Here is a 13,032-nt window from a genome sequence, read left to right as displayed (position 1 = left end):
CAGTGTCAGACGTGTGCTGACTCTGAAGGTAGATGGACGAGATGAAGCAGACCAGAAAAGAGGCAGGAAGATCATTTGAATGTTACTGGGCGTTTTTACTCCTGCAGAAATCAAAACTCGCCGAAAACATCTATGCAGACTGCTAAAAGGACAGTGGATGCATGAAGTAGATGCAGTGCCAACAGGTATGTAGAGGACAGTCTGGACGTTCTAGTGTGCAGTGGTTTCATTAGGCTCTCTGTACGTGTTTGGCCAGTGCCTGCAAAGGTACATGGAGAAACAGGATGGAGTGGAATGTCGCCCTCAGGCTATATCCTGCGTACTCATTGGGCCAGGTACACCTGATGAGACTCTAGCTGATGCGACAGCTGCGATGGCCGAGTGGTTAAGGCGTTGGACTTGAAATCCAATGGGGTATCCCCGCGCAGGTTCGAACCCTGCTCGCAGCGAAATGTGGATCATTCTTGCCCCAAAAGGGTAAGGATACTACCATCTTGGATGCCAAAAATAGTTCTAGAAATAGAAGTGCAGCACTGGAAAACAAATCACGCAGAGAGCTGTCATCTCAATACAGAGATTGTCTGGTACCATCGTTCAAAACAACTGCAATGTGCTATGTGGCTAAATTTGACTCTTTGTAAGGTTTGGCTGCTACCTCTCATGGTAAGGTCAAAGAGAGGAAACCACATCCCAGCCCCAGAGAGAACATGAGGGACAGGTTGGTAGAATTCCTCACAAAGGAAGGACTACATATTCCTCCTGCTGATCCATTTGACCATTTTGGTCTTTGTTGACCACTGTCAACACCGGCAGGAGCTGTTTCTGGACGTTGATGGGTGTTTGATGAAAAGTCTGCAGGGTGCACAATCTGCAGAATGGTGCAGAACCTTGCCCTCAGGCCTTGGCATGCTCATGTAGTAAGCCACCTTTTTAGGTCAGATACATCCAACGAGGCCTTGGACAAGAGCCGGCCCAAACGGCTGATTATAGCTGTGATGGCTGAGTGTTTGCGGAGTTGTACTTGAAATCCAACGGGGATTGAAAGGCTTGTACTTCTAGTGTGCACTGCAAACGTGCAAACGTGAAATGTTCCGAAAGTGTCTATGTAGGCCGCTAGAAAGACAGTGAATGCGTGAACCAGCTCAGACTGGCACCTTTTCTGGACGTTGCTAGGTGTGCGGTGAAAAGTCTGGTGATTCTAGTGTTTGGTGGCTTCATTTCGCTCTCTGAGCATGTTTGGCTAGCACCTGCATGGGTACACTGAGATATGGAATGGAGCAGAACCTGGCCCTCAGGCAATGGCGTGCTCATTTCGTAGATAACTGTTTTAGGTCAGGTGCTTCTGATGAGACCTACAACAAGAGGCGGCCCCAGCACCTGACTGAAGCTGCGATGGCCGAGTGGTTAAGGCGTTGGACTTGAAATCCAATGGGGTATCCCCGCGCAGGTTCGAACCCTGCTCGCAGCGGAAAGCCGTTCATCTTGCCTCAGGGGGAGAATGTTCTGGAAAGAAAAGTGCTACTCTAGAATGCAGAGGGCAAACCATGACATTCACAGAAATCCTGAGCTCCTCAGAAGGCACTGACAGCCGATCACTTGCTGCTTGATGCGGTGGCTTCAGAATTGAGAAAATTATTCAGGTTGTAACATTCAAAACAGCCCAAGCTGTACGGCTGTTTTGACTCTTTACAGTTTGGTTGGTACGCTCCAAAGAGTAAAGCAAAAAAAAAAAAGAAAAAAGAAATGAGACAGGGCTTTCCACCTACAGTGAGATAATGAAGGAGTTGACAGAGGAAGGGGAAACATATCCCCCTTGTCGATTAATTTGGCCTTTTGGACTTTGTTGGACACTACCATCGCTGCAAAACTCACGAACAGAGAGCGTTTCTAAAGGTTGCATTTCCAGCACACATTCGCAACACACTCAAAGGTGTGCTCTGGGTAACCGTTCATTTCGGCAGTCCTGCGGCTCTCAAATGAGTTTCTCACAGGGAAGTTACCTTCTCAAAGCCCAAGCCTTAAGACGAGCGTAATTGCAACCCAAACTGCGTTAATTACATCGCCAGCCCATGCATCGAAACATCATTTCAGAGCTGCGTTGGCCGAGAGGTTAAGGCGTTGGACTCGAAATCCAATGGGGGTCTCCCTGCGCAGGTTCGACTCCTGCACGCAGCGATGACTGGTTGGTACTCAATTACAGTGGATGTGATCCCAACACGCTGCTTTTCCTGCCGTGAAGTGACTTGACAAGAAAGAAAAAGGTGACTGAGTACAGCGTGGTTTTGTATTATGAATATTACATGCCTTAAAAGACACAACTTAAAATTGCAAGCTACACATGAAACATTTAACACTACTTTGTTGATGTTCTGGGTCACTGATTATACCTCCTGCTCTGAACAAAGTGGAGACCGACCCTCTCTTTTGTATTTTGTTGCATTGAAGAGGATGCTCTATTTTAGAGCAGTTATATCTATCTTTAAAACCACTGTCTTTTGATTTTGTTCCACTCAATATCCTGCTCTCTCTCTCTCTCTCAGACACAAACACAGAACTTGGTGGAGTGTGCAGCCTATACTGTGCCCACTCTTAGTAAACTAAAAGCATTAAACATACTAGGCATTTAATTCATATAGTGAATATACACATCAAAGTGTTACACCAATTGTTAAATTAAATGGTTACACTTTCATTCGATTGTATTTCATTTCTACGTGCCACACAGAGGTCAACAGTATAGAAAACAAGTGAGAAGGAGAGGGTATGGTGGATAGAACACGACATATTATAATGGAGGTGACCCATTACATGTTGTCCAAACGCCATCACAAGGCACGGACTGCAAAAAGAACTGAAAAGGGGTGTTAATCCACATGAAACCTATTGCTGTAACCATACACCATAATCTTTCTGCAGCTGTTCAACGCACCGCTCAATGGGATAATGTAATGACCCCAGCATCTCTTAGGTTTTGAAGGTGTCAATGATGACTTGTCTTGAGTGAAAGTTCAATTGCGAGTCTCACTGAAAATAACATTACCGTACACGAAATAAAACAATTAATATTCAGACATCCCACAGTGCATCAATCAGACAGCAAGAGCATATGATTTACACGAACCACGTGTTCACAAAGACAAACAAACAAAAAAAAAAATTAACTTTCTGTCACGTAATTGACCAATGTCCATGTACTGTTTTAAAAATGCACAAACAAACAGTTATTGTCTCATTCTCGTCACAGTCCTCTTGCTTTCACCAGCTGCTCCTGGGTTGATGTGGCAGGTGTGTCATCGCCCTCAACAACAATTTCCCTGACGGCTCCCTGAGCGTCTACCACGACCGCCGTTTTCTTCAACTCCTCGTACCGCTTCTGTCGCTCAGCCATGGCCGTACAAGCGGCGATGACCTCGTCGCTCTCAAAGTCGTCAAAGTCCTGTTGTAACTCTGGGGCGTTGACCAGGAGACGACGGGCTTCCTCTTCCTCGTTCGCTTTGGATTGCGCGGCGCGTTTCTGTTCGCGGAGTCGAACCGCCCACTCCAAATCATCCTGCCAAAGCCGCCGCTCGGACGGATGCAAGTGCACCGCGACCTGGAACGACCGCACGGCCTGAAAAACACAGCACGTACGCACGTAAACGTCCGTACCAAAAAAAAAAAAAACTGGCTTAAAATGTTTGGGTTGGCGTTGGTGACTTCATGTAAAGGTGATATCAGGTTCTCTCACCAGATCCACCTCACCGAGACCGAGCTGGGCGCGGCCAAGCGTCTGCCATGACTCCCACCACAGCGGACGTAGCCTGGCTGACGTCTCTGCCGCCTGCACCGCTGGGAACACCTCATGCAGTATGGTGAGCACCTGGAAGTCGTATCAGAGGTTAAGGGTCAGAAAGACAAGGTGTAAGAAATTCCGACCAAAAACTGCCCCAAATTCCTTCTGCTTATGATGCAGTTCAACAAAAATCAGATCTTTTCATGCAAGGACATTTGAAAATGAACCGATACATGTCATCCAGCGCCTTACAGGGTTTTTTTTTTTTTAAATTACATTTTTTTTTCACTGAGTACTGCCATCCAACTGTGCAAAGCTAAACTAACAAAGCTTCGATCAAGTACTACTGCAGCCTGTTTTAGAGGCCTATGCAGGGATGTACCTCAGCGCCAACGTTAACCGCAGGATAGTGTTTGTATAATGACACTAAATCCCTTTCAACAGTGCTCCGAAAATGACCTTTCTCTCTCTGTGAGTTGAGTATCAGCCTTCAGGGACATTTTAATCAAGGCTGTTGAGTTGGTACACAAAACCTTCGATTCCGACGACTCGATTTATGGTACCGCTGACTCTGACTCCTTTATTTGTATTTAGACTAATTATATTTCCTATATTGACCACTGATTGCAAACAACATACAAGGCATTTCATCACTGCCAACGTGAATCATCAGGCTACTTTTTGGCACAGTTAAAGTTTGGGCATAAAGGCTATAGCTATGTGGCTTTTTTATAGTATTTTTATATTATTTACTAGAGAAATTACAAACATTGAGTAATATTAAACTTACAAAATAAAAAAAGAGGCTATATTTTTGTCAAAAGGTTAAAAAGTAAGAGGATATTAAAGAAATAAACAATAAAAAAGCTGTAAAAGAAAATCAGAAACAGCCTGTCATATAACATGATACAGTACGTAAAACAACATTTATAATTTTATATGAAGACTTCTGCTGTCTAGCCTAGGCCCAAAGCATACGTAAGCATACGAGTCCGCAGGCCTAGACTAGGCCTAAAAGTCGAACGTTATTTTGGGGGGTCAACTTATCCAGCGAATACAGGCCTGAACCTATATTACACCTCTAATTTTTGGGTCGACTTTCACGTCGGGTTGACTTATACGCCGGCATTTACGGTACATTTTCACCAACGCCGACTCCACGAACCCAGTAACTGCTTCCGACTCCGACTCCACAGCACTGATTTTAAGCGACGGAAGTCTAGACGCACTGCGCGGTCAGGAAGGTATATCCCAGCACTCTAGCCTATCACCAGCATGCTTTCTATTTAGCAATGTGACTCAAGTCATCTTCTACAGAAACAGAATATGTTGTTACAAGACTACAACCACATCCGTATTAATGTATGTGCTTGGTGCTGTCATCTAACGGATAGTGTTGAAGAGTTAATGAGTTTGAATTAAAGGAGTTTGTACCTGTGACTTCATCTCATAGAGATGAGCATCATCTGGGGTCAGCTGAATTGCCTCATCCCATCGCTTCACAGCCTCCCAATGCCTGTTCACACAAAACAACAACAACAAAACAACAACAACACGTTTACTTTATACAACATCAGAGGAACTAGTAGAATGACTCTCTGGCGAGGGGGTCCCTGTGGTTTCCGTGGAAACACACGCTCGCTCTCCTGACCTGCCCTGCTCCGCTAGCAGAGCTCCCTCCTCCTTCAGTCGTTTACTCTTGGCGGCGCAGTCTTCCAGCAGCACCTCCCGCCTGCGTTTGATGACGTGAAGCCAGTCGACCCCGTCCAATTCCAATTTGACCTCGTCTTTTTTGGAATCCTCCTCAAACTGCTGCACCGTTGCCTTGGAAACCTTCTCTCCCACCTTCCGCTTCCAGCCAAAAGAGGCCATTCTAAGCGAGAGAACAGTTTTACAACTTCACCCCTCCAAAAACATATGTAATATTCATCCAGTCCTGGTGGTGTTTTCCACAACCAGGTCACTTTAGAAGTTGCTTTGGATAAAAGTGTTTGCCAAAAGAATAAATTTAAATATACACAGATCTTTTCAGTTTCCGAGACAATATGAGTCCAGCATCAAGACTCTGTGGTATGAATGTTCCCTAGCTGTTCCTGGCCTATGGGAGAATTTTGAAAGATAACGTTATTTAGCGAACTGGGAAAACCTGCTGTGTGGAATACTTGGTCTATTATTCTCTTAGTTTAAAGCAACAGCAATAGAAAGGTAATGGTAACGAATTCCCTACACAGCATGACATCCTGCCACATACGGCATTTGGCAACTTAAAACCAGGAGAACATGTGGGAGGGGCAAACGACACTCGATAAAATGCTGAGTCTTGCAAGGTTTGGTTTCAGGCCAACGCAAACACGACTGATTCAACATGTTTTCATAAACTCTTCTCTGTTGGCGGTTGATATTAACGTTTGAATTAACACGTCGTAAAATAAACAAATGACACAGCTATTCTCACCCTCTGATAATCAGTTTCAGTGCAAGGCTGTGCCCTGTCAGTCGACCAGGGCTTTCACGTGCAAAACACGAAGCATATATGCAACAGTGAGGATGTAATCGATTTCTTCGTAACCGAGAAAACAAGTTCCCATGCTTCGAAAAAATGTGCTATTATACACCAGTAAATCGTATATGTGACGTAACTGGTCTGCGGCAAATAACAACCACCGTTGTATTTCAATGAGGTGAAATAAACTGGTGAATAATTAGCACCGACTTTGCACAAGACATTATAAATGTGTACAGTCTTAGCGCATGCTAAGCTAACCAATCCAAGTTAACGTTGATAACATACGTAAATACCTGGAGAAAGAAAACAACAGATTGCAGTCGGTCTACATGCAAACGCCACTTTGCTATTTAGTGATGTGTTGAAAACCCAGAACTTGTTATATTTTCAACACACGAAACGCACGATCCCAACCCGGAAGAAGAAACACCAATACAAAAGTTCTTAAAGGTACAGAATCCATTTCACACTCGAATTCAGTCCACAGAGCAGCTGTCACAACAATAAAATTGCGAAAACCTAAAATCTGACAACTAAATTAATTACCAAACGTTCAAATATTAAATAAATCCATACATGCATACAACTCTACGACACTACTTTTCATTGAAATGAGGCTCTGCAGATCGCTTCATCATTTCATTCATTCATTCATTCATTCATTCATTCACCCGCTCAGTTTCAAGGATCTTATTAGCAATGAGGAGTTTTTGTGTTCACGGTTCTGCAATATATTAACAACACATCACAACAAGCAGTTTTTAACTAAGGGGACAAACTTTGTAACAAGAGCCCGGGTCTGGACCACCAAAGTATTTGCCAACAGTGTTCAAAGTTCAAGGAGGCGTCCTATTGTGAAACGCCAGATATACTTTTTTGTGTACGCTTTGTGGTGGGAATGCGTAAGAGCCTACTGTCTCTTGAACGCAGATCACGTCTGCATCGTCACTGCTCCAGTTTACCCAAATACACGACACATGCGCTGAACAATGACATACATTTGGACCTTTGAGCTGAACCTTGTTCGAAGCCAGATCATGCACGTTAAACGTGCTTTTCTGACATTTTCGTCAGTATGTAGGCCTGCTGATACTCTATTGTTCGCGTGTAATTGTGAATTATGAGGGTACGAACAATGCATAAATTCATGAGGTCTGAGATAACAGACCTCATAATAGTGACAGATAAGGTATGTTTTCCATCACAGGTACAAACCTAATGCACGGTCATGTAAGCATTTTCTGATCATTTCATTGTGGTGAACTTGGACTGTTGATAAACCATTTTTTGTGTGTCAACCAATGCTGACTCAGCAACTTTCCACCTATTCAGATTAATCTATTTCAAATAAATCGCAATCAATTCCAACGCAAATATTAATTACAAATGATTTTGCTGCACACTTAGTGCACAACATCTGATAACAAATGAACTTCGCTCCGTCTATATCCTGCTTAACCAGATGTGCAGGCGAAACCCCTCCTCTCTTCGCAGTGTTACTAGGGATTGGTTCAACTCTCTTCACACCCCCTCTTTAAACACCTTAGTGTTCCCTCTTTAAGTTCTTCTAAAACTTGTTTCCCGTGTGGTTACCTTCCTACCTTCTTCCCCAGCGCAGAGAACAGGGCTGCAGTTCTAGCTCTCCACGTCACTATGTCGGATCGCGGTGCCTTCGATACCGATGTGGTCACTCTGACCAGGTTTGTGTTGGAAGAGGGTAGGAAAGCTAAAGGAACCGGGGAACTGACCACTTTGCTCAACTCTATGTGCACAGCTATCAAAGCCATCTCCTCGGCCGTCAGAAAAGCTGGAATTGCCAATTTGTAAGTGCAAACTTCGTGCGTCTCTGCGATTGATTCATACCAGGTTGCATTTCATTGGGTCGTAGTTCATCGGTTAATTGTGATGACCAGTAGCAAAAAATAAGAAAAATGCATGCAGTAACTTAAATATTTGAACTAATTTTGCAGGAGAAAGTTTTACTTTGTAGAGCAAATGGTAAAAGCATGATTCTGATTGAATCTGATTTTGAAAACGACGCAATATTTACATGTAAACATGCTCTCAGTATAGATTACATAAAAAGTCTGTTCAGCTAAATTTTCAAATAAACTTCGACCACTTTGCGTGATCAATGTCCAGACTACTTAACCAGCCGATTGCGCGCATCTATTGCGCAAACGACGTTATTGATTAACATCGGTATGTTTTGGTCAAGTTGTTCCTTTTTTCACAGACCCTCGAATGACAAGGAAGTTGGTAAATTACGCCACTGAAGTTGACGTAACTACACTCTGTTGGCTTTCACATTTAGAGATGAGAGATTTTTCCTCATGCTCGCGCGCACACCCATGAAATTTCATATGTCTGTGAGAGCTTAAGCCTGAACTAGACTAGAGCAATGAGACATGTGTCAGTAACTTCTATATAACCGTTGCTTTTTATGTTGTTAGAATTAACTTTGGTCCTTTAGTAGTTTCGCTTGTTCTGTCTAGACTGTGAAGTTGATTAAGATGATTAAAAAAAAATATTGCTTGGAGTCAGACACAAAGATAAGTCTCCTGTCAGCTCAGGGACCTCCAGGATCAAGGTCTAATTAGTGGACACCCCCTACATGATCCAATCACAATCTTTCTGCTCCTTATTTATTACGTAATTGTGGGGAGTGAGCGTTAACGGAACACCTGGGTGACACCGCCCCCCCCCCCCCCCCCCCCCCACCCCCAGGACGTCAGGCAAATGCCCGTTTAACAGACTGTAAAGTTTGACACACTTGAGAGATTCTGTCTTCCAGCAATGAGAGGTTACAAGACAGCTGTCATTCTCTTCATCCAAAACACCCATTTCAGTTCACTTCTTCCATCTGTATGTTTTTGGTAACATCAGATGTAATGATAACACTGTATGAGTTATTCCATGTGCATCTGTTCATATAACTGAGACTCTTATTCTGATTTACAGTAATCCATGTCTAATTTCATGAACTTCTGGAACAACCTTACCTTTGGGTTAAATGCCTTGCTCAGGAGACATTGGCAGAGAACATATCTACACGGCTTTTGAGTCCACAACCTTCCAGCAACAACATCAAATCACCACACTACAAATTTCAGTCTCTCTCCCTCTCTCTCTCTCTCTCTCTCTCTCTCTCTCAATCTATCTATCTATCTCTCAGGTATGGGATTGCTGGCAGCACTAATGTAACAGGTGACCAGGTGAAGAAGTTGGACGTGCTCTCAAATGATCTGGTGATCAACATGATCAAGTCCTCCTTCACATCCTGTGTGCTTGTGTCTGAGGAAGACGAGAGGGCCATCATCGTTGAACCAGAGAGAAGGGTGAGGGAAGGAGTGTGTGTGCGTGTGTGTGTATGTGTGTACGTGTGTGTGTGTACACTTGGACACATAAGTTCTTCTATGTTACTGATTTTTTCTTTTTTTTTGAGCTCATGTTTGATTTATACTCTTGATACAAATGTTGCACAAAGGATGGGCCAATCAGATTTCTTCTTTGTCCCGCACAGGGAAAGTACATTGTTTGCTTTGACCCTCTGGATGGCTCTTCAAACATTGACTGCCTGGCTTCCATTGGAACGATATTTGCCATCTACAGAAAGGTACTATAGCATGGCTTTGCAGGTATTCAGCCTGCTCAGTGGTCTATACACAAATGTTCATAAGAGGTATTTAAAAGTAGAGAAACAGTTGTGAATAGAATAGCCCATTGTTCATTCAACGATGCTGACAAACTCTTGTAAAAGGTATTTGTGTGTGTGTGTGTGTGTGTGTGTATATCAGACCACAGATGATGAACCCAATGAGAAGGATGCTCTTCAGCCCGGCAGGAACATTGTCGCCGCGGGTTACGCCCTGTATGGCAGTGCCACCATGTTGGTCCTCTCCACAGGTCAAGGGGTCAACTGTTTCATGCTTGACCCTGTGAGTCACACCACTCTCATTTTTGACTCCTGAAACTCTCGTGTCAAAAACAGTTCGAAGTCCGGATGTTTAGTATTCTGCCATCACATTGCAGCGTGGTCATCAGATAATCACATGTTGACGATTTGTTCTGTTTCCCTCATTCATCTTTGTTCCTACCCCCCCCCCCCCAAACACACACACCGCCCCACTCCCCTCCCCCCCAACTTCTCCTGCTTCAGGCCATTGGCGAGTTTATTCTGGTTGACAGGGATGTGAAGATCAAGAAAAAAGGAAAGATCTACAGTCTTAATGAAGGTTATGCTCAGCACTTTTACCCTGACGTCACAGAATACCTCCAGAAGAAGAAATATCCAGAGGTAAAATTAGAGATCAGAAAAATGGTTCTTGCGTGTGTTACCATAGGAACAGTTTGATGTTACTTGACTTTCTAGGGTTCATGTCAATACAGAGATGTATTTTTCAAGACGTGATGGGTATTTCACGACCAGTTACCTGGCTAACATAAATCAGAAGGCAATAGTGTACAGTAGGAATTCTCCTCAGCTGTTCTTCTGTTGGATAGCTTTAACTCACAGTTAACCACAACAAAGTTAACTCGGTTAGCCAGCGGTCTAGCTAACTGAGAAATCCTACCCCACCTCTGGCTTGTTACGATGAAAAACTGAGAAAGGGAACTTATATATTTGTGTTTGTCTGTGGTCTGATTTGTTTTGTTGACCCTGGTCTGCAGGACGGCAGTGCACCCTATGGAGGACGTTATGTTGGGTCCATGGTCGCTGATGTTCACAGGACTCTGGTCTACGGAGGAATCTTCCTGTACCCTGCCAACGTTAAGAGTCCGAAGGGCAAGGTAAAGAGTGTGTGAGTGTGTGTGTGTGTGTGTGTGTGAATGTCTGTGTTGTGAGTGTGTGTGCTTGCATGTGAGTGAATGTGATATCACTTAGATGTTTGTAATGGCAGTGCTAAATGAAAATACAGAGAATCAAAAGGAGGGATGTGAAAAAGGAGTAGTTGAAAAGAGAGATGGAAAAATGAATGTGAACAAGTTTAAGGCATATGCTCTCACACAACTTAAACTAAACTGGATCAACGAATCTCTAGTCAAGGCACTGAGGATTAGCTTGTTAGCTGAAGAAGCGGTGTCGTAGCGGGACAGGGGGCAGAGGAAGTGGCTTGAGGATCGAGTTGGGAAACAGTCCACCACATGTCCAGTTGCTTAACCGTCTACCAACTTGTCTCAACAAAAACAGTCGTTTGTGTTGGCTGAAAACCGTTATAAAAAATTTGAGGGTCATTAACTTTGCGTTTCAATCATCATCATTATTGCTCTCTAATTGGATATGTGAGCATTTTAACTGAAACGCGTCATCGTTGACCTCTCTTTCTCTCTCTCTTTCTTTCTTTTTCTCTGTCTAATGCAGCTGAGGCTTCTGTATGAGTGTAACCCCATGGCCTTCATCATGGAGCAGGCTGGAGGTATGGCCACTACAGGGGCCATGAACGTGCTGGATATCGTTCCAGATAACATTCACCAGCGTGTCCCCGTGGTACTGGGCTCCCCTGACGACGTCCAGGAATACATCTCCATTTTCAAGAAACACGCCAAGTGAGCCGAAGGATGTCTGTCGATACTCCGATCTCCAAAGCCCGACACAATCTCAGACCAAAGACATTACAGCAGGGATAGTGCATGGGAAAGTGCCTTTTATGAGTACTCTCACTGTGCTGCTCTCAGAGGATCTCTGATTGGTCTCTACCCTGTCATGACTGAAAAGAATAAGGTTGTCTGTTATAATGTGACCTGGTAGGTAACCCGTATGTCAGTGACGCATTGTTTACTGTTGCTCAAAATGCAGATGATGAATGTTTTGCCTTAAAAAGGATTCTTTGGGAAAAAAAATGTTGGTGTTGCTTTTATTTCACCAGCAGAGGGCGCCATTGCGTTTGGATCCGAACGGAGATTGACCAGTAGGTGGCGCTTTGCAATCTCTAGTCAGAGCACAGCTATTGCTGAGCTGTGTTATATGAGTGTATTAGTCAACTTATGGTTACATCTATGTGTTGAGATGATATTCCACTATGAATATTGGTCTAGAGTCCATTTACAGTACAAACATCCACATAGCTAAATTTTCATCTCTGTGGCCCCACCATGATGTTTTGGAATGGATCATGGAAGGTCTACTCACTCCTATTCCTAGGTGGTGTTGTGTTAAAGAGAACTGCATGACAAAGTCCCATAGTTTACTATGATAGTTTAACGGAATATACAATACACAAACACCATACAACTTAACTCTTGGATCTTGTGTTAGTATTACATAAAACAAAACCCATGTGTATGTTAAAGTGTTAAATTGACAGTATTCAAAAAGAGTAGTTCTCTGAATGATTAAGACTTTTATAGCCCAGTGCTAGGTTATAGCCCGGTGCTAGGTTATAGCCCAGTGCTAGGTTGAACCAATGAAAGGTAAAATGGAAAGCTGACTCAGGATCAGACAGACTATCCTCTGCAGTTACTGCTTCTGAATGACACTGAACTTGAATCGGGAAACTGTGTTATCTGGGTCCCCAGAGCCCACCCCATGTTTCAGTGTGTCAAGGTTCACTTCTCATACATTTACACACACACACACACACACACACACACACACACACACACACACACACACACACACATAAAACATCGACCCTTCACGGTGACCAAACCCTAAGCTGTTTAGGGGTGTGTTGGACAGAAGAGCAAAGGAATGCTTTTGACAGGTGAGTTCTCAAGGTGAGAATCCTGGACGTCTACTGGACAGGAGGGGCGG

At 43.7% G+C, this 13,032-nt stretch overlaps 2 protein-coding genes and 3 non-coding genes across 5 annotated transcripts; 4 read left to right on the top strand and 1 right to left on the bottom strand.

The window, feature by feature from the left end:
• Positions 1-367: 367 nt before the first annotated feature.
• trnas-uga (transfer RNA serine (anticodon UGA)) lies at positions 368-449 on the top strand. The gene has a single exon. It is a non-coding gene; the product is annotated as a tRNA-Ser (tRNA).
• A 937-nt stretch (positions 450-1,386) lies between these two features.
• trnas-uga (transfer RNA serine (anticodon UGA)) lies at positions 1,387-1,468 on the top strand. The gene has a single exon. It is a non-coding gene; the product is annotated as a tRNA-Ser (tRNA).
• Positions 1,469-2,092: 624 nt separating this feature from the next.
• trnas-cga (transfer RNA serine (anticodon CGA)) lies at positions 2,093-2,175 on the top strand. The gene has a single exon. It is a non-coding gene; the product is annotated as a tRNA-Ser (tRNA).
• A 337-nt stretch (positions 2,176-2,512) lies between these two features.
• On the bottom strand, positions 2,513-6,677 carry ttc33 (tetratricopeptide repeat domain 33). Its single transcript, XM_030773412.1, has 5 exons — positions 6,572-6,677; positions 5,424-5,645; positions 5,207-5,288; positions 3,728-3,859; positions 2,513-3,610 (listed from the first exon to the last, which is right to left on the bottom strand). The coding sequence occupies exons 2-5, from the start codon at positions 5,642-5,644 to the stop codon at positions 3,239-3,241; spliced, it is 807 nt and encodes a 268-aa protein (XP_030629272.1). The 5' UTR covers position 5,645; positions 6,572-6,677; the 3' UTR covers positions 2,513-3,238.
• Positions 6,678-7,843: 1,166 nt separating this feature from the next.
• fbp1b (fructose-1,6-bisphosphatase 1b) lies at positions 7,844-12,119 on the top strand. The gene is made up of 7 exons (XM_030787280.1): positions 7,844-8,101; positions 9,454-9,616; positions 9,802-9,894; positions 10,076-10,216; positions 10,438-10,575; positions 10,950-11,069; positions 11,641-12,119. The coding sequence occupies exons 1-7, from the start codon at positions 7,932-7,934 to the stop codon at positions 11,827-11,829; spliced, it is 1,014 nt and encodes a 337-aa protein (XP_030643140.1). The 5' UTR covers positions 7,844-7,931; the 3' UTR covers positions 11,830-12,119.
• The last annotated feature ends 913 nt before the right edge of the window (positions 12,120-13,032 follow it).

Source organism: Chanos chanos, chromosome 1 (assembly GCF_902362185.1).
Source record: "Chanos chanos chromosome 1, fChaCha1.1, whole genome shotgun sequence".
Lineage (NCBI taxonomy): Eukaryota > Metazoa > Chordata > Actinopteri > Gonorynchiformes > Chanidae > Chanos > Chanos chanos.
Note: the sequence above shows the minus strand (reverse complement) of the source record. Positions and strands in the feature narration are given on the sequence as shown.

Excerpts from the sequence above, each read along its gene's own strand:
- ttc33 (XM_030773412.1), bottom strand. The coding sequence starts at position 5,644 with ATGGCCTCTTTTGGCTGGAAGCGGAAGGTGGGAGAGAAGGTTTCCAAG. Across the intron at positions 3,860-5,206 it reads TCTATGAGATGAAGTCACAG|GTGCTCACCATACTGCATGA; the intron begins GTACAAACTCCT and ends TACGACTTCCAG. Across the intron at positions 3,611-3,727 it reads GTCTCGGTGAGGTGGATCTG|GCCGTGCGGTCGTTCCAGGT; the intron begins GTGAGAGAACCT and ends TGTGTTTTTCAG.
- fbp1b (XM_030787280.1), top strand. The coding sequence starts at position 7,932 with ATGTCGGATCGCGGTGCCTTCGATACCGATGTGGTCACTCTGACCAGG. Across the intron at positions 9,617-9,801 it reads TCGTTGAACCAGAGAGAAGG|GGAAAGTACATTGTTTGCTT; the intron begins GTGAGGGAAGGA and ends TGTCCCGCACAG. Across the intron at positions 10,576-10,949 it reads AGAAGAAGAAATATCCAGAG|GACGGCAGTGCACCCTATGG; the intron begins GTAAAATTAGAG and ends CCTGGTCTGCAG.